The sequence below is a fragment of the Elgaria multicarinata genome, chromosome 4, assembly GCF_023053635.1.
Source record: "Elgaria multicarinata webbii isolate HBS135686 ecotype San Diego chromosome 4, rElgMul1.1.pri, whole genome shotgun sequence".
In the NCBI taxonomy this organism is placed as follows: Eukaryota; Metazoa; Chordata; class Lepidosauria; order Squamata; family Anguidae; genus Elgaria; species Elgaria multicarinata.
In genome coordinates, this window is record NC_086174.1 from 136985929 (window position 1) to 137013453 (window position 27525).

A 27525-nucleotide genomic window follows, 5' to 3' on the forward strand; every position below is an offset into this window, starting at 1 on the left:
GACAAAGATTTGCTCAACTTGTCTCTGCAACATGAGCTGGTATATAACATCTTGGGGGATCATGCAAATGTTCCCTTCCTGATGTGAGCGCAGAACCAGGAAGGCAGACGCTCTTGTGCTTCCTGTTTCTCTGATATCTGTCTCATCCAAATTGCATACATGTGTTCTAAAACAGGATATCACATGGCATTTGCTATTCCTGTACAGAATTCCCTTAATAGCTGCCCTCCAGTGTGTTTTAAATTAATAGATTTTATGGCTTTTATAATGATCCACAGATATATCTGTGCACATTGTCTCTAAAGTTTCAGCTACTATAACAAAATACATTTATTTCCACTAAATCAATGTGAGATTTTTCCTTTTCCAATACTTAATATTTGAATTCAGTGAACTGTGTTATGGTTATACAATTGGGAAAGGTGGCTGTAAGTTTCATTATATATGAGGAACTAGAGGTTTGTATTCTCATTTAGAGAATTCATATAGTATAATCGCTTATTTTTATTTATAGCTCTTACTGGATTGAGCTTCAGAGATAGTGGGATATTTGCCATATGAAAAGTTTAGAGAAAAGTATTTTAGTTGGCCTCATTTTTCATTTTTGCATTGTATAAGGTATGCATCTCATAACTCAGAAGCTCGATTTCCACTGTTCTTCTGAGAGCCACCAATGGAAAAAAAATGGTTTGTTCATCTCAGTATGCCACAGAAGCAAAATGGTCCAGAGGTCATTTTTAATTTTATTTTTGAATTTGGCGTATTCAACATTTCTTCCTTGATGACTTTAAGGAACCTAAACATTCTTTGGAACAGCCAAAACAGATGTTTCTTTTCCTTCAGTCTTGTGATGACTTTAAAAACTCTCCTTATTTTGCAAGAATAAAAATTTTAGGTGGGAAAATAGACCCATATTTTTCCAAATAAAAAGCTATTCCATGAAAATGTGGGGTATAAGTGCAGTAAAAGATGGTGGCCCAGGGTTGATGGGAGATAAGAAATAATATAACCTGAATTATAATTGGTGGGGGCTGCACTAATAAATAATCAGTATGCTACCAATAAATATGATTGGTGGTGAAGAAGAAGAAAATTAAAAATTGGTGTTGCTGACTATGTCACGCTAAGCCACCATGAGAATAAGCCACCATGGGATGGTTGTTCACTAGCTAACCCAACAGATGATCCAGCACTATTTGCCTTTCCATGCCTTGTTTCCTCCCTCAGTCCTCTAACCAGCTCCTGGCATGTATCCCAAGCAACTTTGCAGCAGAACTCCTCATTTTATCAGTCCCTACATCAACACCTTTTCTGCAATTAGTTCACTGGAGTTGCCAGTTACCGCACACAGCTCCTCATAATTACCTGAGCCTTTATGAATGCGGTGATGCATTCACAAAATTCCTTTTCTTTTTTTAAATATTTGTTGCACAAGACTGGCTGTCTACTCTTTAGTCCACCATAGGGCTATCCCCCTCATGTCAATATCCTTGTCAATTTCATCCTCCACTTCAAGGCTTGCCTTGCTAGCAAATGCCTGTTTTTATAGAGGCTGCTTTGCCTACTACCAATAACACTTGCCCGAAAAGTTCCTTCTCCTGCTGCCGCCAGCCACTTTCGGCTCCCCTCACACACAGATGTTTGTGCTTGTTGCTGCCTATGGCATTCCTGCCCCTCTCAGTGAGAATTGCCCTCCTCTTTCCTCACCCCCAAGCAGGAGCCACCTTTTCTCACACACACTTTATTTCACTGCCAGCAGGACCTTTAAGGCTCAGACCCAACTCAGTCCTCTCTCTGTGACAGACTTTATGCTTTAACCTTATATTCTGTCTTTATCACTAAACAAGTAACTGTTAATGGCTCTATCAATATATGTTCTTTCATCCACAATACTCCAAAATTACTCTCTAAAACAACCCCTCCACAATCACCACAGACCTCTCTCTTTCTCTTAAAATCCTAGCTCTGATCTAAACCCAGTTTTAACAAATCCCTGTCTCTGTCTCTGTTCTAAACCATCTCATGTCATATCCCTGTCTGCCTCACACGGGCATAACACCAAGTTTATATAGCAAACACACACTTCACCCCACCTTCTCACTCTCTCAGCCAATCAGCTTATATAGGCAAATCCACCATTCTCACCCCAGAGATGCTTACCAAATCATAGATCTATAACAAAAATAAACTCAGTATGGACAGACGTGTAACTTCACACTGCCCTCCACAAGTCTCCATTGTTAGCTGTCAAATATACATATGGGTTACAGTGCAGTGATGAGAACAGTAAAGATACATACATTTCAAGGCAGAGGGAGTGAGGGGAATCTGTAAATATATACAAATTTAATGGCAGAGCAGTAAAGCAGAGGGGGAAATTATGCAGATTTCATAGCCATGGAATTTGGAATGTGCACACTTGCAGAGAACTGTTTTTTTAAAAAGAAGTTGCAAACATGTTCAGGACACTCTGTGGTGTCCTTCTTACTTTTAGGAGAATGGGGCAGAGAGCACTAAGAAGGGATGAGGGAGGATGACAGCAGCACTAGTAAGATCACGAGGAGTGGCAGAGGGTTTCACCGCTCTTGCCTAGCAACTCTCTAGACCTTCCCGACAACCAATGATGAAGTCACCCTCCCAGGTTTGGATGTCACAACAAGCTACCATGAATAATCCAATAACAAGCCATGGGTTTTCACAGTGGCTTATTCATGAAAAACGAGCCACCTTCCAAAAACCGCTCAGGGTTCAGATGTCACGACAACCCATGATTCGTGATCACTCTTGGTGGGTTGTTGTGTCATGCAAATTAGGTCTGTCTGTGAGTGAGCTGCATGGGATCTCCTCCCAGCCTTTACCCAGGTACACAAATTCCTCCCACCCACCTTTACATTATTACACTTTTAAGGGTTACATTATTATACTTTGTTCCTGTTCACACTAAAAAAGTTCCCTCTCACTCAGCTTCCTGATTTCAAATTCCTGGTTATGAGGATGTTTTCAAAAGCTGTTTATTGATTAGCATTAACTATAGTTAATAGTGTTGATGTAATGCTTAACCATGGGCATGTCTACATCAGCCCTATATCCTGGGGTTGTCCCTGGATTGTCCCTGTGTGTCCAAATGACGCACAGGAGATCCCGGGGACAACACAGGATGATCAGGGACTTTCCCCGGGATATGTGGGACCACCCGATTTTCCCACAGTCCCGAGACCATCCTGAGGAGCGCAAGTTGTGTGGCCACTGCTCCTGCATTGTCCCTTCCTCCCCATGAGTACTGGGGTTTTAAAGTGGGCATGGAGCTGCACAGGGGCAACCCATGCCCATCATGGGTGGGGGGTGGGTCAGGTGTTTTTTTTTTAAAAAACTTTGCATTGGAGTGCAATTGCACTCCTCGACTCTGTTAAAAGAAAAAAATGGCGGCCGTGATGTCCTCTTTCTTTCCAGGACATTGCACAGAAACGAAGGGACTAAGGCCTCAGCTAGACCTAAGGATTATCCCAGGGATATGGAGGGGTCGTCCCTGCCTGTTCCCAGGATCCCCTGTGTGTCATTTGGATGCACAGGGATGATCCCTGGATATAGGCCTGGTCTAGCTATGGCCTATGAGAGGGAATTTATATCATTCTTTGGCCAATGATTAACAGATGTGGAGTATTGTATTTGCACTTGCCCTTTAAAAGTTAGCACGAGGAGGTAATGAGAAATCAGTCTAATTAATACAAGAGGCATATAAGTTTCAGATTTGTTTCCATAACAATTTAAAAAATTCTTGGCAGCTATGAGAACTAGCAAGTTGCTGTTTATTATTATGCCTGAGATTCCAGCTGAAGACCTTTTCTGGGGTCACGGCTATTCAACATTCTTACAGAAAACAGTGCTTCACAAACTGAATATATATTTGCTACTGTAACAGCAGAGCACATGCATTAGTTCTCAAGCTATTTATGAACAAATTGAATTCTTTACGCTATTTGTTGCTAGTTTGACTGATGTGTCTGTCTTTCCATTTGGAGGCTTTCTGTCTTGAATCTTAATAAAAGATTATATTATTAGTGCGGTCAAGTAGAGGCCAAGAAAGAATATACAAGTCACCAAACTCCGTTAGGCATTTTTCCTAGTTCTTCACTTCCAAAGAGGTCCTGTTTTGCCTGGATATTTTGGTTTTATATGAGGAATTGAGGCACACAAACCCTAATGCCCAGAGGACAGGAAGAAATTCATGAATTCTTAAGACCCAGTTGGGGTGGTAGCAGTTCTTCACTTTTTAACATGGGAACCAGCTGCAGGCTAGGGGGTTGAGGGGAAAACCTTTATTAGCCCTGAGTCTCCCGCTGGCATTGAAGCCCTACCTCTAGACACTGGCTATCTTACTCAACCAAGCCTTTGGCTTCTGAGATCACAGTCATAAGAGTTAGAAACATGCTCTTTAAAATCTGAGATGGTCAGGAACTTGAATTCTGCACCAGATGCTTACTTTTACACATTTTCTGAACTTCTGTCAAATCACCACATACATGCTCCACCCCGTCATACGTTTACTTAGTACAGGTAAAATTCATGCCCTCCTTTTTTTTTATCGCCACCTCTACTTCTGAAGCATATGCCTTTTCTTTATAGCCTTAGTATCTAAAGAGTCTTGTGTTAATTTTATATTTAAAGTATTATGTTTTCTTACACGTATTTCCTGAAAAGGCATTTGTTCACCCAGGCTTTTTCTGGCTTCTAATTAATTGCAGTTAAATCATTTGCTGCTCCATCTTACTGTTTCTTGTATTGTTATTGTAACTGGAATCGTTTTTAATAGTCTATTTTAAATCTGGTTTGTACTGTTGCTATAGTTTTTTTAAAAAAATCAATGTATTTAAATGTAATTTTTAATATTTATATGTGAACCACTTCGAGATATTATTATATTAAGTGGTATATATGTATTACTAATAAATAACTAAATATAAATTGGTATTTGAAAGACCCTATAATTATCTAATTCACCTCTTTGTACTTGAGACGGAATCCTTCCTACCAAAGCCCCATTTGATTTTTTAGATGACAGCATATTCAAAGGCAGGAAACAAAGAAGGGCAGAGCTGTGTCTACAAGTGATTGGTTTAGTAAAGCACAGCAATATGGCTCAAACAAGTGAGCTATGACACATGATAGTGCTAGTCAAGCAAATTGGATTTTTTTGGGGGGGGGTTCTTCTTTCTCTCGCCCTTCCCACCCTTCTGTTTTGTATGCTTCTTTTAGAAAAACAGTTGACTGCTAGCAACTGCTTAGGAATATTAGCCATGGCTGAAGCAATGCAGTGCAGCGAGCTATACAACATGGCGAAAGCCTACGCACTGCAGATTTTTCCAGAAGTGGCAAATCAAGAGGAGATTCTGAATATTTCAAAGGATGACTTCATTTCCTACATGTCCAATGACAGCCTGAATACGAAAACGGAAGAGCTGGTTTATGAAACAGTGATAAAGTGGATTAAAAAAGATGCTGCAAACAGAGCTCAGGTAAGTGTGTGTTGGGAGAGAAGACATTCTTCATAAACACATAGGCCATGGCTAGACCTACCGGGTCTAGCACGACAGAGGGAGGAGGATTTCGCGATATGGTTATCGTGAGATCTCCCCCTCTGTCTACACGTGGCACGCGACATCCCAGGAGGAAGAGGACATCACGCCCACCATTTTGTTTTCGTTTTTTTAAAGGAGAAGGAGCGCACGAGTGCTCAAACGCAACTGTAAGTTTTTTAATAAATAAATAAATTTCAAAGCTCCCCCCACCCCACTCTCAATGGGTCCCAGCTCCTCACAGTTACTTGCGAGGAGCGTGGACAACCCGTGACGCCCAGCCACTCGATAAGCGGTCTCGGGATCATCCCGAGACCATGGAAAAAGCAGGCTAAAGGGTAGGGCGATATCCCGGGCCAAGGGAGGGATCATCCTTCCCTACTCCCGGGATCCCCTGTGCCTCATGTGAATGCACAGGGACGATCCCGGAGCAATTCCCGGGATATCGCCCCATTTATGCATGCCCTTAAGTCTTTCTTCCATTTCCATAAATATCTCTTTAAAATAGAAGGCTCTGCTATGCCATATTAAATTCTTAAACTCAAAAGCAAAAGGATGTAGGAAATAGGAAAGGGAAAACCAGGCTATGCAGAAACTTTAGTTATCACACTAAAAATAGCTGGGTCTAAGATAGCTCTAGAAAGATCAGTATTGTGTGATGCCATACTTGCAGAAAAATGGAATGCAGGGTTGTTGTTGTTGTTTGTAAAGAAATTATGTGAATTCAGGAAAGAAGCAAGAATCATCAATAAAGTTCTAGGCACTGGATGTTAATAATGTGGCTGTCTTATAAACTCGCTATCCTAAGAGAAGCTACACTATCTATGCTGGCTGTGTAGATGCCAGTAAATATTTATTGGGGCTGACTTCTCTGGACAGTTACTCTGCTATACAGTTGACCTTAACTGAGATAAGGATTCAGATAAGGGTTATAAATACTGTCTGATTTTGAGGGCAGTGATAGTAAAATTCTGTCCTTGGCTAAAAGAATTACAACAGTAGCACGTAAATTTTCCAGCTGCCTTAGCTGATTAAGATTTGTGGTAGGCTAACTTCACACATTATCGACCCAAGACAAAAGAATTGACTCAGTAATCAAGCAGCCTCCACATGTGTTCCTGCTATCAGCTCAACTCAATGAAGCTGTATGGTAATATTGTTTTAATCTTTGGTGTTTATACATAAATGCCTATATAGCGTGTGCCATGTACTCAGAATACTTCATCAGTTTGTACAGCTTGTGTTGTAGCATCTCACTTTCAAAAATGTACTTTTCAAAGTGTCTCTCACGTTAACAGTTGTAAGAGCCTTTTCCTAAACGTAATAATAGAATTAGAATCTTAGAATTAGAAGGGTCCTTGGAGGTCATTTTTATTATTTAGCTTCTCTTTATAAGTTACAATGCCACAGTTTATAAGTGAGTTTTAGAATGAGGCACATATGTAATACAAGAAATCTGTACAGAGTGTGACGCCATTACTTCTAGCTTGATAAGATAATAGACATAGAGAGAAAGCATACATGTAATAGCCAGAATTTTAGTGAGGATTGTGGAGAGCCATGTGATGGGAAAAAGGGGGGTGTTGATTAACTGGTTTTAGTTAGGATTGGGGTGAGGACATTTCAGAGATAGGAATTTGAAATTCTCAGAATGTATGTTCCTGTGTTTTCATAACTGTGGGGTCTCTTAAGCAGTCAAGGCTGTACTAAAGCAGATAGCTGGCAATGAACCCCAGACATTTTACAGAAAGTTAGTGAGTTCTTCTTGTGCACACCCAGAATTAGGGGATACAATTGTTTCCTATCTTTATGCACTTTGGATGGTGGGGGAGCCAAAATGCACACACACATGCACATACGTGTAGATACTACTTTCACAAATCATACCATTTTGAACTTAAAGTACCAGCCCTAGAATAATAATTCAGTCTCGTTTCTCTTTTTAAACAAGAGGATTTAGAGTTAACTATTCTTTAAAAAGAGAATTGAGAGTTAAGTATTCTTCTAAAGCCAATGCAAATAATATTTCTTGTAAAAGTAGTCTCCCCTCCTTGCTTTTGTCAAACCATGATAGATTGCACTTTGACAGGGATGGGCAATAAGCGGCCCTGTGCTGTGTGCAGCCCTCATCACCCACTGAATTTGGTAAAAACAAAAATTTGGAGGGGAATGTGTGTCCATAGCAGAAACAAAACTCCAAAAGGGACACAGCTTATTTGCGAGCTAATATTGATCCTTTTAGCACTCTGTAACTATTACGGAGACCCCCAAAAGTCAACATTAACTTGCAAACAAGTTAATTTTGACCCTCCAGATCTGCTATGGGTGCTATTTGAAATGGTTTTTTTAAAAAATTATTTTTTCAGCACCCATGAGGGGGAGGTCCAGGGGGCAAAAATGCCCCCTGAACCAAAGGCAGTTACTCACCCCACCCACCCCCGCCGCCCTAGGTCATCAAAGCTCTTTACTTCTCAAAGAGTCATCTTGCAATGAATCATCACTCTCAGTAGGCCTGGTACTCTCCGGTTATATATTCCATGACCTAGAAGGTTACACGAATGTAAATATTATGTGCAATGCTCTGAAAGGAAGAGGAGGAGACAGGTGGCTGATTTATTTAGGAAAGTACCTTAGTGGGATTCAGATGTAGCAGGGAATCTAGGATAACTACTGGGAGGGGTGGTTAGAGAGAGAGACTTCAGATGGGCTAAAACCTCAGCAGCTACATTGGTCAACAGGTACTTGGAGGAGCAACGAACTCTCCAGGTGTTAATCTGTTATACCCAGAGACAAAATTTCTCCTCAGATACTCATGGAGGACTAGTGGGTAGTAATCCCTTGGCTTGGTGTCAGCTCAGTGCATTAAGACGAAACCCAGAAGAGGGGATGGGAAGTAAGGAAGAATTATCTGAAGAGTCGTTAAACAACCACACAAGCATCCTGAGTTGCCTTCAGGTGCACAGGCATCTTCTCTTGGCTCCATGGTTGTTGATCAAGCCCTGCCCATTATTCTTTCCCACCTCTTTCCCTATTTTCCCTCTGCCTTCACTTCACATGTTCAGCTTGTTGAGTGAAGCTGGTATGAAGTTGACAGAAGTTTTAGAACTGCCATTGTTTGAACAACCCTTGAGTTGGCACAGTCCAAATGAACCATTATTCGAAATCCCACAATCCCCAGAATATTTGTGTTTAAGGTGCCATGAGATTTATAAAATGTTTTTAATAATGCAGTTACCATCTCAGACCTGGGGATGATCAGGGTTTTAATCCCTGATAATATCATCATAATATAACTGCATTATATCTTCCATTAAACATTTTTAGAGCATATGTTGGGTATCTGAGTAAAACATCCTTTTTCTCTTCCTCTCTTTTGATCTCAGCCTTTTGTTCTGCCTGCTAATTCACAAGCAGGAGTTTCAGTAATGGTGCTATTTCAAGGACAAAAAAGAATCTCTTATCAATTCCTGGTTGTCTGAACAGATCTTTTTTCTTCTAGGTCCTAACCCTGTAAAATATTTACATATGCATAATCTAACATGTCTGTCATGTTCCACTCCAATAACATTGGAAACTCAAATCATGTGGGAGAAACACAGCAAAACAACTCTTCTTTGCTCATCTGGGAGCTGAGACTATGCTAGCATAGGAAGGAGTCAAGACCTGGACTCTTCCCACATCACCTGGGACTGCTGAAGCATCATAGATGCTGTCTTTTTACCAAGTCAAACCATTGCTATTGGTCCATTGAGCTCATTACGGTCAATTATATTGACTGGCAGCTGCTCTCCAGAGTTTCAGACAGGAGTCTTTCCCGGTCAGACCTGGAGATGCCAAAGGTTGAACCTGGGACCTTTAATGTGCAAAACCTGTTCTGTGCCGCTGAGCTTCAGCTTTTCCCATATTATAGCAGCACCGGAAAATATACACATTTTTGAAGTTTCCGTGCCACTGAGTTAATATTTCTATTAACTGAATTTAATAGAAATAATATATATGGTTGACAGTGCCCAGTATGAGCTCAGTACCCAGTATGAGCACCCAGCCTGCTTGCCCATAAGGCCAGCCCTGAATGGAAGCTTAAGAATGACATGGCTGTGTATGATTTTGTCATATTGCGCTAAACCATGGTTTAGCATGATGCGCACAAGTTGTGATAAGGCCAAGCAAGCTTCAGAGTCTTCGTCCTCCACTCTCCTCACATATGGCCGGGAGGATTTGTGCAGAGTTTACTTCAACTTTCACTGTATCTCAGCTTGTCATGGCATGTGAACCACGGATTGTGGTTTATAGCCAACTTCAGTCATTTTAAAAATCCATAATTCATAGCTTGAAGTTGGCTTGTTTTAAAAATGACCAGAGTAAACCACGATCCCTGCTTTGCACACAGTGACAAACTGAGCTTAGGGGAAACTGAAAGTAAACGCTGCCAAAGCCATTCTCCCAACCATGTCGAAGGAGGAGAATTGATGATAGTGTGCGTGCTCTGGGAGGATGACTTCTGACAGTCTTTACTTTTAATTTCCCCTAAGCTCAGCTTGGGGAAACCAAGGATTGTGATTTATAAGAAGCTCTGGGCAGTTAGTTTAGCATGAGAACTGAGCTACCTTGTAGCACCAAGGACTCTTACAGAAAAAAAATCTTTTTTGCATAAGAGTCCATGGAGTCTGAGAGCCATTGGACAGGCGGTGTTAAATTTTCAAGACTGCAGAATTCCTACAGCTTCCTGCTGTGGTGATTTCATAAATTTAAGTGTTCAGAGATGTTTTTCATTCTTTCACCCACTTTCTTTGTCATTGCTACTGTTGCGTTTCCTACTCTTGCTTTCATGCTGTAGTGACTCTTTTTCAACATTGATCTCCGTTCTCTCCTCCTGAAGTGCCTTTTTAGTGTACGGTGGCATCTTTATTTGTTTTGCCCATGTGTGACTTGTTTCATACTTTTCTTTTTTCTCTTTAGAGAAGCTTTTAATTTTTTTATAGGTTTCTGTGGAAAACAGTGTTTTGCAGTTAAATTGCTGTTAAAATATGGGTAGCTGGTTGCTTTCATGTGCTACAGGGAGATCAGCTTTCAAGGGTGACTGCTGTGACTTCCCCATTCACCTATATCCTGCTGGTTTATAATAAGCTTCCAGATGCTTATTTTCTAAACATAGAAGCTATTCCTTTTCTGAATGCTTCTATGAAAACCCTGCCTTTAAAATTTCGTAATGGCATCTTTTGGTTCCAAAACTCAGGAAGAAATTGTTGATGGGGGGTGTATAAAGTTAGGCTCAACTGCCTTGAAGTGTAAGTGTGTGTGTGTGTGTGTGTGTGAGTGAGAATGGCACTTCCTTATGGGCAGGAAAGATGGTTCATATTATAGCACTGATATTTGTCAGATGATTTTTCTACTCCTTTTGAACTTCGCATTCCACACTCCTCAGACAGAGCTCAGTACTATGCAGAATAAGACTCGCCTTTTCTGTCTATACCATGAAAATCTCTGGTAAAATTCGTTCTACTGTAGTGATAAGCAACTTCTGGGCTGCCAGTGGTTTCCAACTCCCATCAGCCCAGTCAGTGTGGATGATGGGAGTTTTAATCCAGCTACATCTGGAGGACTATGAATTGGTCACTGCTGCTGCTACTATAAATGTGTACATCAGTTCTATTCAGTTCCATAGACAGGATTATTCAGCTTGGTTTCTTTGATGCACAGTTTTAAGCTTATAACATAAGCTTATGCTATCACAGTTTTGTTGTTTGCTCTTTACATAAAATTCCAACCGAAAAGAGTTGAAGCCCCGGAAGTAAATACCAATTTTTCTTCTGTAGAATAAATGCATAATTGCAAAATAAAACAACCAAGGTAAGCAAGCTCTGCACCAGCCTTGCAAGTCGATGGACAAAGCTCCTGCAAACTCACAGGCGTTGGGCAACATTGGGAAGAGCATATCTGAGGCAGAAACTGTGAAAAATTCTGGATGGTAATTAGCGTTTCCAATGCTTTTGGAAACACTAATTACTCCGCCCAGCTGGATGAGGCAGCCGTGGTGGCGGCGCAAGTGCAGGAAGTCGTACGCCTGCAGGGCCGGGTACAGGAACTCGGCCAGGCCCATGCCTTCGGGGCTGCTGATGCGGGCCTTGCAGCTCTGCCGGCTCAGCAAGGTGCCCATGCGCAGGTGGCCCCCGACCCCGCGCAGGAAGCCCACCACTTTTGCCTTATATGTCAAATCATGCAGACAAAAAACATATCAAATACTATACTGTTGACTGGCGTTGATCCTATGCTTTAGGAAATATGAGACAAATGCCACAAAAACCTGTTTAGGTCCAACTGCACAGCATGGGTAAACTAGTTATTGTTCCTGCTACACTTGCTTTAAATCACCCCAAGTGGCAGTTGGTTATCTGTGGCAAGATTTTAGTGTACAGCAACTTATGATACTAATAATAATAATAATAATAATAATAATAATAATAATAATAATAATAATATATTTCTTATCCGCCTCTCCGTTTGGATCAAGGCAAGGAACAACAATAAGTATAAAATACATAATACTCAATTTAAAACATAGTATACATTATTAAAACATCCTAAAATTCCACTGGATAGGCCTGCTGGAATAGGCTTTGCAGTGGTGTGGAGAAAAATCACCTGATAGTTGTACACTGGTGGTTCCCAAACTGTGTTCTGGGAGACCCAAGAGTTCCTCAGTGAGAAGATCAATAATGATAGACAAACTTTACTTAATAACTGCTTGTCCACTGTTACCAACCTACTGTGTGAAGCCACCAGAAGGTGCTGGATGTGTTCCAGGTCACTGTTAATGTTGAGATTGACCAAACTTGGCCAACTCTCTGCAAAGCATTGCAGTTGTGGGTATGGTGAATGTATAGAGGATTATCAGCAGAGAAGATTTTGCAGTAAGGGATTGCTGAAAGGAGAAATGCAACTGAATGATGCTTACATGGAGATAGCCTTCACATGTCAATCTGCCAAGATGTATGCATAGCCATAGTGGAATCCGTGTTGACTTGTTTTGACCCATGGATTCTGTGTTGATGTCTATACTTTAAAAAAGAATCCTGTTTACATGAGTTGTGTTGAGCTATTTTAAGAGAGACATAATGTATTATATAGCACAGCAGCTGAGTCCTGCTTGGAAGAGAAAATGCTGCTTTTGTTTTCAAAGGTCATTCAATCTTCTTGCAGAAGAATAAATAAGAACTCAATATTTATTAAGCTAATGCTTTGTAAATAACTATATCCTGGTGCTTTGGAACTGAATACCAACTGCATGTAATAACATTTCTGGAGTAATCTGAGCACCCCCGATTATTCAGTTTTATTCTAAAAAATAAAAGTTTAGAGAAAGCAGCCAGGTTTGGATGCTTTGTTCCTGGATAATTAAGCAGAGTCATGTGGCAACAAAAACAGAGTATTGGCTAGAGGCATTTCCTTTTATTATTTGACAAGCAACGGAGAGCCTGTACCTTCCAGAGAAATGGTGTTTCTTGTTTTTGTTTAAGTTGGACATGTTTATACTGAGAGATTTCCCCTTGATAAGCTTATTGAAGTGGTGAGAAGATGGGGTGATAATTTATGTATAGAGGTGTTATCATTTGAAAAACAGCATGGATTAGTTGTGTAGAATATGCTATGGAGTGAAGCTTTGCATCAAATTATACCACGTTTTCTGAGATCACAAATTGAAAACCGAAAAAGGGACAAAGTAGTATTTCTCAGGGTAGAACTACACAGAAGCTTGCCACCCACACTGGCAGCCTGCTTCCTCTCTTCCCTATCTTAACAACTAATTCTACCTCCATATTCTGACATCATGGATGTATTCCCACTACACTCTACATCACAATCTGCTGCTGATGGGACATGGAAATGTGCATCATAATGATGTCAAGATGATTAGGGTAGAGCTACACATTACAGTCCTCAAGGGTCCGAATCCTATGTTTGCCTTGTAACATTAGTTGGGGTAGGGGAGATTTCTAGGGGAGAATCAGTGAATGGAATCAGATGCTTGACCAACCAACAATTCTTCACTGCAGATGTCCTTCACCTGTTTTCAATTCATTTTTCAGTTAGATTCCAAGACCAAAATTAATCCCTGCTTAGCAAGAAGAAGAATGACCTGGGAGAAAGGATTCACATTTCCCTATTCACATTGCCTCAGTGAATACTGTACATGGTTGGAGACACGTATATGCTGAGGTACAGTGTAGTTGCACCCTTTGGCATCAATGTTGAGGGAATCCATACTTTTGTGGATTTTAATGCTCCTTGCTTTCAGTAACAGACAGATAGAATTGAATATAAAGTATTGAAAATGATCAATAATCCTTCTTGCCATGTATTGTAATCTCCAGCTGGCGGTATGCCTTATCCTCTTAATCGTTGGCAGAGGGCTTTCCCAATTCTGCTATGTGAGATCCCTTTACTGAAAAGTACAATAGGAATCGAACCTGGGTCGTCATAGCACACAGCATTTTCTCTGCTATGGAGGCATGAGCCCCAAATAACAGAAAAATGACTAATGGAAAGAAATGTTAAATTATAGGTGAGATCCTTTACCTGTTCCTGAGTGGTTTGCCATCATTGGAGCTATGTTGGGTGAATTAAAGATTTGTATAATACACTGAACATACAGATCTTCACATAAAGAGTAATGCATCTGGTTCATCTGCTCAGGTGAGTGTTCAGCTTGTTCCGCTGGTGGTTACACTCCTAAAGGATCAGGTACATAGTTTGGGGTTCTCCTATCTGTCACTGAAGACACAGGTGCAGCTTGCCTCCCAGCGTGGAGCGCCTTTCACCAGCTGAGGCTGGTGTGCCAACTACAACCTGCCTAGGCATGGATAGCCTGGCTCCAGTTATCAATGCCCATATAGACTCTGTTTGGACTACTGTAATGTGTTGAATGTGGGTCTGCCTTTGTACATGGTGCAGGAACTTCAGTTAGTTCAGACTACAACTGCAAGATTGCTAAATAGGACCAAATGGCAAGAGTTTATCTTGCCAGTCCTTTGCCTGCTTTTTAAAAATAGGGCAGTATTTCTAAAAATACATAAATTCAAAACTGCCATGCTAAAATTGCCCTTGCCTGTCTCATTTACATACACAATCATGTTGGTCTTTTTAAAATACTGTGGAAAGTCAAAATGTCCATAAAATGGAATGGTTGCCTATAAAAAATATTAATAAACATCCTATAAAACTCTCTGTCTAAACAGTAGCTTAATGGCACCTGAGAAGAGAAACCAGAGATGTATTACAGAACAGCAAAGTAATTGATTAGAGGATACGAGGAGCTGATTTTGTGTGTGTGTGGGGGGGGGGGGGTATTCCAAAAACTGAACATGCATGGCTTGGTAAAACAACAGATGAACAAGACAATCACATTATGTTAGGGAGAGTGGGAGTATCACATGGTTAAAACTGAAGTGAAACTGATATTGGAATGAAACATGACAATTAGTTTAAAGTAGGGTGACCATATGAAAAGGAGGACGGGGCTCCTGTATCTTTAACAGTAATGTAGAAAAGGGAATTTCAGCAGGTGTCAATTGAAGAGGGTGAAATTCCCTCTTCATCACAACAGTTAAAGCTGCAGAAGTCCTGCCCTATTTTGTATCTAGCCACTCTACTATAGCTAGAGTAGCTTTAACTGTTGTGATGAAGAGGGAATTTCACCCCCTTCAATTGACACCTGCTGAAATTCCCTTTCCTACATTACTGTTAAAGATACAGGAGCCCTGTCCTCCTTTTCATATGGTCACCCTAGTTTAAAGAACCTTCAACTAGTCAGTGTTTTATTGTCATATTACATTGGCTTGCATTGTCCTATCCTGTGATGAAAAATGATACTGTTTAGTTGTTCCTTTTGTTAAAAAGTTGTGTCTTGTCCTGTTTCTCCTCTCTTCCATTGCTCACAATTTTGGAGTTATTGGAGCCTTGATTCTGTTATGGTAGTTTCCATAAAGCTTGCTCTTTAATTTTACCTCCCCCACTCACTCTTCACTGCTTTCAAATGTGTTTTTTTATTATTATTTTAAATCTCCATGTTGGGTGCTAATGTACACAAACTGCTAGCATAACCGCTACCAAAATTCCATGACACAAAATGCTACAGATTTGCTGTCGTTCCACACATACGGCTTGTAATAATATAAAATTTGAGGTGACAGAAAATATGCATGAAGCACCCTCTAGATTCAGGAAGTCGTATTATTTCCAGGGCTTCAAAAGCAAACAAAATGTTCTGATTGAACACTAGGCACAAAATATTGACCTGTTGCAACCTTTGCAAATGGTCCTGATTCCCAAGAAGCATCCTGTTTAAGGGACATGTATTTGTTTGTTTGTTTATTCCATTTATATACCGCCCCATAGCCGAAGCTCCCTGGGTGGCTTACAAAAGTTAGTTAAGGTGCAGCATTTGTTTAAACAGAATGTTTAGATAGCATGGTTGGCTGGAGCATGCTGGCAGTTGTAGGCCTTTTCTCCGTCTAAACATACATAGGATTGTGGCCTTAAACACTTAAGCCTCCATTTTCTAGATTACATGTACCAAGTCGGCACACATTGGGTTGAGCAAGCATTTGAGTGAAATTCTTGCTGCCCATAGTGGTGATGGGACCTCCCAACTCATGAAGGTTGAGTGTGGCAGTGAGAGACCAGCAGGCATATCCCTGAGCACTAACACCACTTCACAAATTTGCATGTGTAGAGACTATCTGCACAGAGAATGTTTCAAATATAGTAACTACTGCTTAATACTTAATCTCCCCCCAACCCGGTGTTTAGATTAATTAAAACATGGGTGGCTTCTGTCCTAGCAGGGTTTAAGAACATTGGTACTTTTTTGTATATCTGACATGTCATTAGCGTGGCTTGCTATTATAAACAGCTAATTCCTGTCTAAATCTTTTCCAGTCCTTAGCAATATTATTTGATGAATTCAGTAAGTGAGGAGATTTTAAACTCTGTCTTTGTTTATGTTCCTTGAACAGATTTCCTTTATTCCTCTTCTTTTATAATCTGTTCAGTATTTTCCACTCCTGCAATCATTATATATTACTGGAGACACACTTTATTATATAAATTACCTGTAGATGAATAATATTATATATGAGTACATTTTATGCCCACATTCCCAACTGCCCTATATAACTCTAAATAGTTTTAAGGTCCTTTGAAATGGCCAGGTTGTAGTGCTTTTTTCAAGGTCCCCCTAGCTGTATGGCACTGCTTTTCTGTGAACTGTTTCCACACAGTTGAGATAACATATAAATGACCCAACCGTATATGTCAGGTCCAATCCCACGGCTCTTTTTGATGACTTGGGCACTCCCCACCTGGTGAAATGCCAGTTCCATGGTTGGGATCCATGTTAATCAGCCCTGCCTATGTATTTTGAGTCTCTTAAACTTTATCCCAGTTGTATTCATGGAATGACAAAAAAAGCTCCTCTAGGAATTACTATAATAAGTATTACATACAGATGTTTTCAGGCTGGTCTCCAGATGCGGTTGCAAGTGCAGCCGGTACACCCATATCCCATACCAGTCAATAGAGCACAGTGGCTTATCAAAATAGGCTTTTGAGAAGCAATGCTTTAGTGGTAAGGGTAAATTACCAATGTTTAGTGGTAAGTCTTCTGTAGGAATACTCAAAGTGTGTGAGGGAGAGCTTCAGCAGCTCACACAAAACAGTTTAACACTCCCTAAAACATACTCATAAAATTATTGTAGAATAGTATGTAAAATCATATGGGGGGGGGGGTAATTCAGCATTTGAACCACCCTGAACTACTGTATGGAAGACTTAACTCCCTGCTCCATATTTTCCAAGTCAGCACTTCAAGACCTGCTTTGTTCTTGAGTCCTGCGACCTTGAGTAATTATCCGTGTATATGCAGTAAGCAGTCTTTGGCCTTAGCTAGACCTACCTGTTGTTGCGTGACGGAGGGGTGAAGATCTCACAATGTCTCACGAGATTCCCCCCTCTGTTTACATGCGGCGTGTGACGACCTCAGAGGAAGAGGCATCACACCCGCCATTTTGGTTTTTTTCTTAAAGTGGAAGATGCACACTAGCGCTCGTGCGCAAAAGGTAAGGTGTGGGTTTTTTAAAGTATTTCCCCCACTCCCCCAACCCCACCTCCAATGGGCGCAGTGCTCCTGAGGAGCTCTACACCCCGTGCACGGGACCTGGCTCCTTGCGAGGAACCGCGACAAACCGCAACGCCTGGCCACACATTCCACGGTCTCAGGCTCAGCCTGGGACCACGGAAAAAACGCTCTCAAAGGGTAGGGTGAGATCCCAGGGCAAGGGAGGGATCATCCCTCCCTGATCCCGGGATCCCCTGTGTGTCATGTGAATGCACAGGGATGATCCCGGGGATTGCCCTGGGATTTCGCCCTGGGCCGATCTACACCAAGCAGGATATAACACTTTTAAAACGGTATGAAAACTGTATATGTAATGTGTCCTGGGCCTGAACAGTTGTCATAACCATTATAAACTATTATAAGCAGTAGTGTAGATCCTGCCCCCGTCTAACTAAGGCCTTTGTTGCCCAAAGGGTGGCACTGCCCTAATCATCATCATCATCTTATTATTATTATTTCCAAATAGTCTTAATTTTTCTTCTGTTGCTGTGTCATTAGTGCCATTATTGGCTACAGACCCACTTGAATAAGCTAAACACCACTTCAGTTTATGCTAAGATTGCTGTTTCAGATCATTGTGTTTTTTAAAAAAAATCCATCTTGTAAAACTGTAATGTTTTTAAATTTCAGTTTACATGAATGGACAGAGAAATCTTTTAAATGAATGGAATATTCATCATCTTTTTATTCCTAACGTAGTTTACTTTTTGTCAACTGCCTACCAATATTATGCAGAAACAATTGATGTCACGACTGAAAATATATACAGTTTAACACAATTTAGCTTTTCATTTTTTTTTACTGCTAGTTAACGTTTATTTAGTCCAGAAGCACACAAAGGTCATTTTGTGTGAAATAATACTAACTATAGAAAAAGCGATGATATTTAAGACAACCAGGAAACGTTTGACCTTTCTGGGCATTACTGCCAAAAGTGTCAAAAGCTTAATAGCTTTCCTGTATAATATTTAAGCCATAGAAAATTTGATGCTGCAAAAAGTAAAGGCTTTCTTTTTAAACCTAAGTGGAAGCAGAATAGCGGGATCTAAATAGAGCACCTTTGGGCAGGGATGGAATTGGAAAGCGAAGGTTTTAATTTTGAAATGTGACAATGAAGAGAAGCTTGGAATGATGCATATCTAGCTAAAGTTTAATTCCTACAAATGTTCAGTAATGCCTATTTAAGTCACAAGACTAGTAAACAGTCAAGATAGGAATCCAAAATACCTCCAATCCAATAAGGATAAACGAGGGAAAGAGTAAGAAAACATATACAGTCACTGCTGCTGTTGCCTTCAGGTGGGGATACGATTGTGCTGGGATCTGAGGAAGAGAGACCCAGGAACAGCTGTGTGATGTCTCTTATGTCCATGTATGTCCCTTTGATATTCGTCTCCCATTTGTTGAGACAGATATTGACAGAGAAGTAGGACAACACACACATCAAACTTGAAGAGGGAGCCCTTCTTAAAACAGCTCTAGAGAGTTGGACAGCTTGAACATATCCACACAAAAAGATAAACATCATCTATCACTACTGATGATTAAAGGCAGCAGCAGTTCTGGATTCATGTCTCTCCTTGCCTCATGCCATTTCCTTCCCACTCAGGCTGGAGCCCTCCATTGCCTCAGCCCTTGCCATTTACAAAGCTCTTTCTGATTACTTGTAATAAAGTCGCAGCCTGTTCTTAACTGAGCTCTGTTTTTTATGCATAGCTCTCTTTCTCCACCGTGGGCAGAAAAGATTGAGCAAGTTAGATAACCAGTGTTTGGAGTAGGTTGTGACATTTCCAAGCTTTGCAAAAAAAAAAAAAAAAGCGTTTTCTTTCCTGCAGCCAGTCTCCATTGACCTTCAGATAGTATCTAACATTTCAGTAGCACAGCATAACTTAGACATGCTATGGAAACTAACTAGTGAGCTTCTCATTAGGGCACTAAGCTGCCAGAGGGATTTCTTTTAGATGGGCACTGGGGTGGAGTCCCTGTCTTTATGTTGTCATAATTATCTCACTGATTTAGAACATGTACCTCAGACGGGAGGGGGAACCCAAAAAAAAACACCCTAAAAAGAAGGGGTTTGTTTTTGTTTTGATTTATTTTGTCTTTCAGTACAACCCAAGAAATACATATGCAGTATAATGGAGTAAACATAAAGATATTGTGCAGTTGTTGTTCAGGATAAGAACAATGGTTTATATAGACTAGAACAGCAGTTGTTAATCCCTGGGCCAAAATTTATACTCTTTGGAAGTTGTCAACAGGTTTCCCGGCTTACAACTCAGGGGCATACAAGAGAGGAGGGAAGAAAGCAAGTAAAAAGAGAAGCCCCCTTTTCTTTTCTTTTCTTTGCCCGCCCCCCGCCCAGCCCCCCCCCCCCAATCTCTAGCAGCACTCAAGGACAGAGGCTTGGCTTACAACCTCATACTCGAATTTTCCCTCTAGTAAAGTCAGTCACTGACCCTTAGGCTTAGACTCCCAGCTAACATCTAACACTTCAGCAAAAGTGCAAAGTCAGCTTTGCTATCAATAATGGCTAAACCTAGGATGAGCAAAATGCAGCCCATGGGCCTGATGCACCGAGGCAGATTTTTGTGCAGCCCCTACACCTCCAAGTCACTGATGCTGAATTTCTGGGGGCTCAATTTTGCATTAAAACAAAGCACACACTCTTTGTGTGGCTTGTTTTAACGGTGAAAATGTGCCCTTAATTTTTTTGCTGCCACTGCTGAATTCATTGGCAAATTATGATGCTTTGATTAATCTAAAAGTGCTTTTTTTTAAAAAAAAAAAAAGTAAGGTATGCATTGGAGGTATAGTCCAATTTATTGCTATTAAAGTCATACAGATTTAAGAATGCTTAACTTCTTGCTGGATTGAAATCTCAAAGCAATGCCATGAGTTAAAAAAATAAATAAATCCTTAGTTAAGATGGAGCTATGCTGACTAACTAGTTGAAGCTTTATATGCCAGTACTCATAAAATGGTACTTTTTTCTTGGAAGTGTGTGGCTTGATTGCTTGAAGCAAGGGCCTGTCTGAATTATATTGGGATTTTTAAGGAGTTGAGACCTATTTCTCTTGCAACCCAAAATGAACAGCAAGCAGACTTCTGAATATTTGCAGCTTCTAAATACACTGTCTTCACCTGAATATAAATAACTAATGAAATACATATTCAAATTCATTGATTTCTTAAGTACAAAAATATGCATCCACACTGGAACTTATCGAGATGGGGATGGAAGTTCTTTTAAAATTCAGCCCTGTTGGAATTCTACACAATACTCTTTCGGGTAGTTCTTCTAAAAATCATAGGGGGGGGGGTAATAATGGAATTTAAATTAAACTAAACTCTAATAGGAACGAAGAAAAGCAAGGGAAAGTAGCGACAGATGGTAAAGAGGCTGAAATGCTGAACTGTACTTACACCAGTAAAGAGGCTTCAGTAAAAAGAATAATGCTAACAAGATATTTAATACAATCCTAGCTAACAAAGCTAGAAAACCGTTACAAGTCAGAATTGGAAAGCAATAAGCTATGGAATGCCTTGATCACTTGAATGTACTTAAATCAGCAAAGGCAAATGAAATTTGTCTTCAACTATATTGCTAAAAAGAGTATAACCAAACTATTTTATAAAAAGGCTCTATCCTTTTCCAGGCACAGTAAGAAAGAATGGCAGGGGCATGGGGATATCAGAGAAAATCGTGCCATTAACTTCAAACAGTGCCATTGGTGTTCTGTTTTGGTTTTGTTATGTTTTTTGCTGGTGAGGGAGAGCAACCTCTCCTAACTATTATTGTTTTTCACAATGAAATGCAAGCTTCCACAAAGAGAGGGAAATATAATGACTTTCCCCCACTAATTAAATTAACGTAAGGTAGATGAGCTTTTGCTTCATTACTGCAGTATTTATTACGAGAACATATCCCAGACAACATGTGTCCAGTATCACCATCCTGTTTCCTAAGTATTAGAAGACATGAAGAACTTTCTTTATAGGCATTATACAATGTTCATAGAGGGAGTGGTTTTGTTCCACCAAGCCAGAAAGAGCAGGGTAACCATATTTTGGAAACCAAAAAGGAGGACAACATGGTTGGCCCCCAAGGAGACGTGCCCACCAACATGTCCTAAAAATCAACAGATGAACGGATCTGTTTCAAACTTGGCATGGTGAAAGCTTTACTTAAGAGCTATCATTGTGCCACGTTTCATCTCTTTATCTTTAAAAACGACGGAGATATAAGCATTTTTGTTAATTCCCTTTAAAGTAGAGCTGCCCTTTGGCTGGGGAGGATGGGAAAAATCTGGATTTTTCATCAGATTTCATAATTCCCCCCCCTTCCTGGATTTGTTACCAAAAATCCTGACAAATCTGGGTTTTTCCTGTCATATGGTCACCCTACATTAACGTTATTTGAACTGCTGCTAGTATGTAGAACTTCATTTTGCCCCCTTTGCTACAGTATTTCCTGCTACCAAAGAGATGAGCATTTTTTAAAACCTAAATGCTAGCTGGTTGCTTCATCTGCTATGGTAAAACACCAAGTGAAGGTCTGGATACTTGTTTATTTCTCTCCCTTGCCTCCTCTCTCCTGTGGATCAATTCCTACCTTATTAGTTAGACAGATAAGATAATAATTACATTTAGATTTCAGAGGTTCCAATGTTGATGCTACATTGAAACCTTGAAATCTAAGTTTAATTAATGTAATTAATTGATGCACAGACACTAACTTGCTGCCAAAGACTGAAGAGGAGTCTTTAAAAAACACTTCGTATTTCCATCTCTGCTAGTTTATTAAAAGAAAGAGCTCTTTAAAAGACAACCATCTATTTTCTCTCTGTCTGACTGAGCCCGTTACATTAGTAGGCATTTTGCTTAGTTTTTGATCATATCGTTGGAGGCCTGGAGATGGAGAGGTTAATGTCCCGAAAAGGAAGAATTCCAAATGATTTTTGAAAATATTTGATTGATGGTGGTGGTGGTGACAACTCATACTATTTAGAAAACTAGAATTATGCATTTTGGCACATTAGATGTCATATTAATGTGCACTCCTAGCAAGCCTTTCATCTTATTCTACTCTTAGCTGTCTTCATTCTTTATCCAGCCTCTCTCTAAGGGTGAACAGTTAGCTAAGGAAGGAATTATGAATGATAATGAATGCTCACAGTTGCCTAAAGATCACAGGTATTCATTTTGCAACGTTGTGATCATTACAGACCATTTCTATTTCCAGTGTATCAATGCATAGTCCTAGTGATATCTTTGAGTATTCTTAATAACCTTTCCTCCACTCTTTCTGCCTCTCCTCTGTCTACCGGCACATTCTCCAAATGTGTTTTTTTTTTTTTTTTTTTTTTTTTTTGCTCTGAGGCAGTCTGTGATATTTAGGAGAATGGACAGTTACAAAAATAAATCATTGCATGAATTCTTCATCTTATAACGTGCAATTTTCTCTCTGTTGTGCTTTTTCTTTCTGTTAAGCCTCTTCTGATGACTGATGTTTTCAGCTATTTAAATGTCCTTTGCACTATAAAGTTTGTTTTATTTATGCAGATGGATGGAGATATGCTGTCTGCATTTGATTATTAGCTCTTGGAATTTGACTTCTAGCAAAACCTAGAAGAACTTATTTATTTTGCCAATGAACAAAACCCTGTGGCTTTATCAAAGCCAATGCCATTATTCAACAATTTACCTTAGATGATCTATAAACATTTTAAAAGTGACATTTAAATGCTACCAGAATAGCTATTTGTTTAAAACCAAGCAGACAGTCTTAAATTTCAAAGTTAATTGAGGAAACTGGAAAGATTACAGGTCTTGCATGTGAAAGGTGTGTACATCCAGCATAAATTCACACCATCTGTTTTTAGTTTGAAACATTTGTGTACACGAATGTAGAACAACAGCTTCTATATTTTGAAGATTATTTTTTCCACATTGAGACCTAAAAGGGCTTAGACAGATATTTATCAGAACTGTAACTCTCTTTTGAGAAGGGTGAGTTTAGCAACAGAAAATATTCAGATTTTGTTATTGAAGTTGAACGTAGGGTCAGTTTAAACGTAATATTGTCCCAAGTAGGGAAAAGGAGACGAATGAAGTACAGAATCCCTAAGAATCCCCTGTTGTGTAAAGCAGTTGCCATGTGTTCTTTTGCAGTACGCTGCTGAGTTGCTGGCAGTGGTCCGCCTACCCTTCATCCATCCCAGTTATCTGCTAAACGTTGTTGACAATGAGGAGTTGATAAAGTCTTCGGAGGCCTGCCGGGATCTAGTGAATGAAGCGAAGCGTTATCACATGCTGCCGCACGCCCGGCAAGAGATGCAGACTCCAAGAACCCGGCCCAGGCTATCAGCAGGTAATGCACAGCTCACTTCAGAGCTGAAACTCTGGGATCTATCATTTTTCTGCAGCTGTTGATGGGATGGTTCAGGCTGTTTACCATCTGCATATGAATGCAAGATTAAATGGCTGGCTTCTAGCTCTCTCAGTGGCACTTCCGAGATACAATTGGAGTAGCAGATTGGGCAATCAGGTACCCTGCAGTTCTACTTCAGGTTCTGATGCTGGTTCCCCCTGTGGCAGAAGTATTGAGAGAGAGAGAGAGAGAGAGAGAGAGAGAGAGAGAGAGAGTGCATTCATCACCACAAATCAGGAGCTATACGATCCCATCACCTGGTTTTCTTTCACCAATCTGGCCATATTTTCAGAGTAACTCAGCACAGTCAGGAGGTAAAAGCTTTGTATACATATTATGTTAAACCATTTAAAAAAATAAATCAAGACATTACGATTTAAATAGGATTTCCCGACTGAAAGCCCAGCCATGGTTTTATTAGTATAATTCCTATATTTTAAATATTTTAAATATTTAAATATTTAAATATTTTAAAATATGCCCTGCTCCCCTTAAGTTAACTTGCTGCCCTTTGGTGTGATGGAGGATGCTGTCACATTGGCAACGTTGAATGAAGTTTCAGCGGCTAGTTGGTTGACTTCTGTACATGGAACTGATTATTTATTTATTTATTTGTATGAATTTACATACCACTGAATATAAATAAACAATATAATCTTTACCATATCTAACCTTGTTATGTTAAACCATTTTAAAAATAAATCAAGACATTATTATTATTTAAATAGGCTTCCCCTGATTGAAAGCCCAGCCATGGTTTTATTTGTATAATTCCTATATTTTATATATCTTTCTTTTATATTTTGACATTGTTATTGATGTTCACCACTCAGGGATGTTTTAGGTGTAGAGCAGTCTGTAAATACAAAAAATGTGCCTGAATCTACAGATGTAATATATAGCCTGAGCCTATGCATGTTTACTCAGAAGTAAGCCCCGTTAAATTTAGGGAGACTTCTAATAAATGTACATAGAATTGCAACCCAAAACCTTTATAGGGCCAGCCCCTATTTTCAGGGAGAGTGAGGAATCCACCTGTGGCAGCAGTTGCTAGAGGGCTGCAGCCACCCACCCCTTCCTCATTAATCATGACCTTTCCATGGCTCTTCCCATGTTTTGGAACCATCAGCCCACTGGGCTACTGGTCTGATCTTGTCTCACCTTGTCATCTTCCCCCAAAGTGTCACAAGTAGGAAAAGTGTCACTGTTGGAAAATGCCCATCTGAGGCCATGGCTAGACGAGGAGTTTTTACGGTGATGATCTCGCGATTTTGTGATTGCGAGATCATCGCCCTGGTCTACACACGGCACTTGACATTGGGGCTGATTCTTTTAAAAAAAAAACAAGAAGCGCTCGTGCGAAAATCATAAGCTTTTTTTTCTTAAAAAACCCCCCAACCCCTCCCCCCAACCCCCGATGGGCAGAGAGCTCCTGAGGTTACTTGCGAGGAGCCAGGACAACCCATGATGCCCGGCCACATGTTCCGCGGTCTCAGGATCATCCCGAGACCATGGAAAAAGCAAGGGGAAAGGGTAGAGCGATATCCTGGGCCAAGGGAGGGACAATCTCTCCCTGCTCCCGGGATGCCCTGTACATCATGTGAATGCACAGGGATGATCCCAGGGTGATCCCCGGGATATCAGCTGATCTAGCTATGCCCTGAGTGGACAGGAAAAGAGCAGGCCAGGTTACACACGCCACCAGACATCACACATGCATTGCTCTTCTGATGTGATGTGTACTAGTGCTGCCACTGTTGTACTGCAGCATTTGTTCTGAGTGGACAGCGAGTGGGTGCCAAGTAGAGTGGGGAGCAAGGGGTGACGAGGTGTTGAAAGACTAGCCTGGCCTGCTCTGCTCCCCTTAAGTTAACTTGCTGCCCTTTGGTGTGATGGAGGATGCTGTTACATTGGCAACGTTGAACGAAGTTTCAGCAGCTAGTTGGTTGACTTCCGTACGTGTAACTGATTATTTATTTATTTGTATGAATTTACATACCACTGAATATGAAAATGCTTCAAAATTCAAACTGTAACAATAAAAAAAACTAGAATTAACATAAAATAATCGCATACTAAATAAAACTGATACCTGGGTCACGTGACATAACTGGGTCACATGACATGGAAAGCGCAAGTGAACAGGTATGTTTTAAGCAAGTGCCTGAAATGAAAAACGGTCGTTGCCTACCTAATATTACAGGGAGGGAGTTTTCGGGGTGGGTGGGGGGCATCCTTTGCCTCAGGCAGGCAGTAAAATGTGTTTTGAGTATCTCTTTTTGGTAAGCCACTGAGACCTAAGTTTTTCAGTGGACATTTTTAGACATTGTTTTTAAAACAGGTTTGTGACTGCTGCTATTCTTTTTCTCTTTTTATCATAATTTATATAGACTATTTTAATTTTGCCCTTATGCAAAATTATAAGGGTGAAATATACTGCCTTGGATATATTTTTTATATTAAAAAAAGGCAGGCTAGAAATACTGAAAATAAATCAGTAGAGAATAGCTTCAGGTACCAGGCCTTAACTTACTGTCTGGGGATTATGAAGATATACAAGTCAGAATTTTTACTCTTGCAATCCTAAAACTTTTCTGTGCGCCTATTATATTGGAAGATAGCATGAATTCATATATCAAATTTAGGTAGGTTTATATGTGGAAGGAATACAGAATGCCTTTCGAAGTTGCCTCATCCCAGCTAGCAAAATAATAAAAAACAAGAGATTGCTACTGATGCACATAGTATATAAAATTATATGTCAAGTTGCATCCTTTTCAGTTTGCAGAGATACTGTCTAATCAGGGAACGTATCAGAAAGATGAAACACATAGGATTTTCAATAACAACCCACTTTCTAACTCTTTAGCTGAGGGTGGCTAATGGTTTATCGGTCAAAAGTATTTCAGAAAAGTGTCTATTTAATGTTTGCAGATACAATTGAAGGTGTAATGCAAACCATTTTCAGAAGCTTGTTGATTAGGAAAAAGTAATTTTCCTGGAATAAGGGGAAGGGGGTGATTATTCTTGTAGGTCGAAGTCCAATTATGTGGAACTGTTCATATACTCACAAAGGGTCTTTAAATCCTTTGCAAATATTGCAGTATGTGCAATGCCCTCTTGAGGTCATTTATTATAATCACATTAGATCTGGCACAAGTGAGGGGTGTTTGGTTTTTTTGCCATTTTCCAAAAAACAATAATCTTATTGCCAACACCTTTTACTTCAAATTGTACAATGTGTCACTTGTCGATACCATTTATATTTAAAATAGAAAAACTTTGCAAGAGATTAAATACATAGGGGCTAGAGTGAACAGACGTGTGATTACTGCAGCTTTTGA

The 27525-nt window shown here is 40.1% G+C and overlaps 1 protein-coding gene across 1 annotated transcript in view; it reads left to right on the top strand.

Moving 5' to 3' along the window:
- Positions 1-27525, top strand: part of KLHL29 (kelch like family member 29) — a 373733-nt gene that overhangs the window by 303804 nt on the left and 42404 nt on the right. The window contains exons 7-8 of the mRNA XM_063125224.1: positions 5254-5513; positions 23923-24121. Of these exons, the coding sequence (XP_062981294.1) occupies positions 5254-5513; positions 23923-24121 (459 nt within the window). The remainder of the gene's footprint in view (positions 1-5253; positions 5514-23922; positions 24122-27525) is intronic.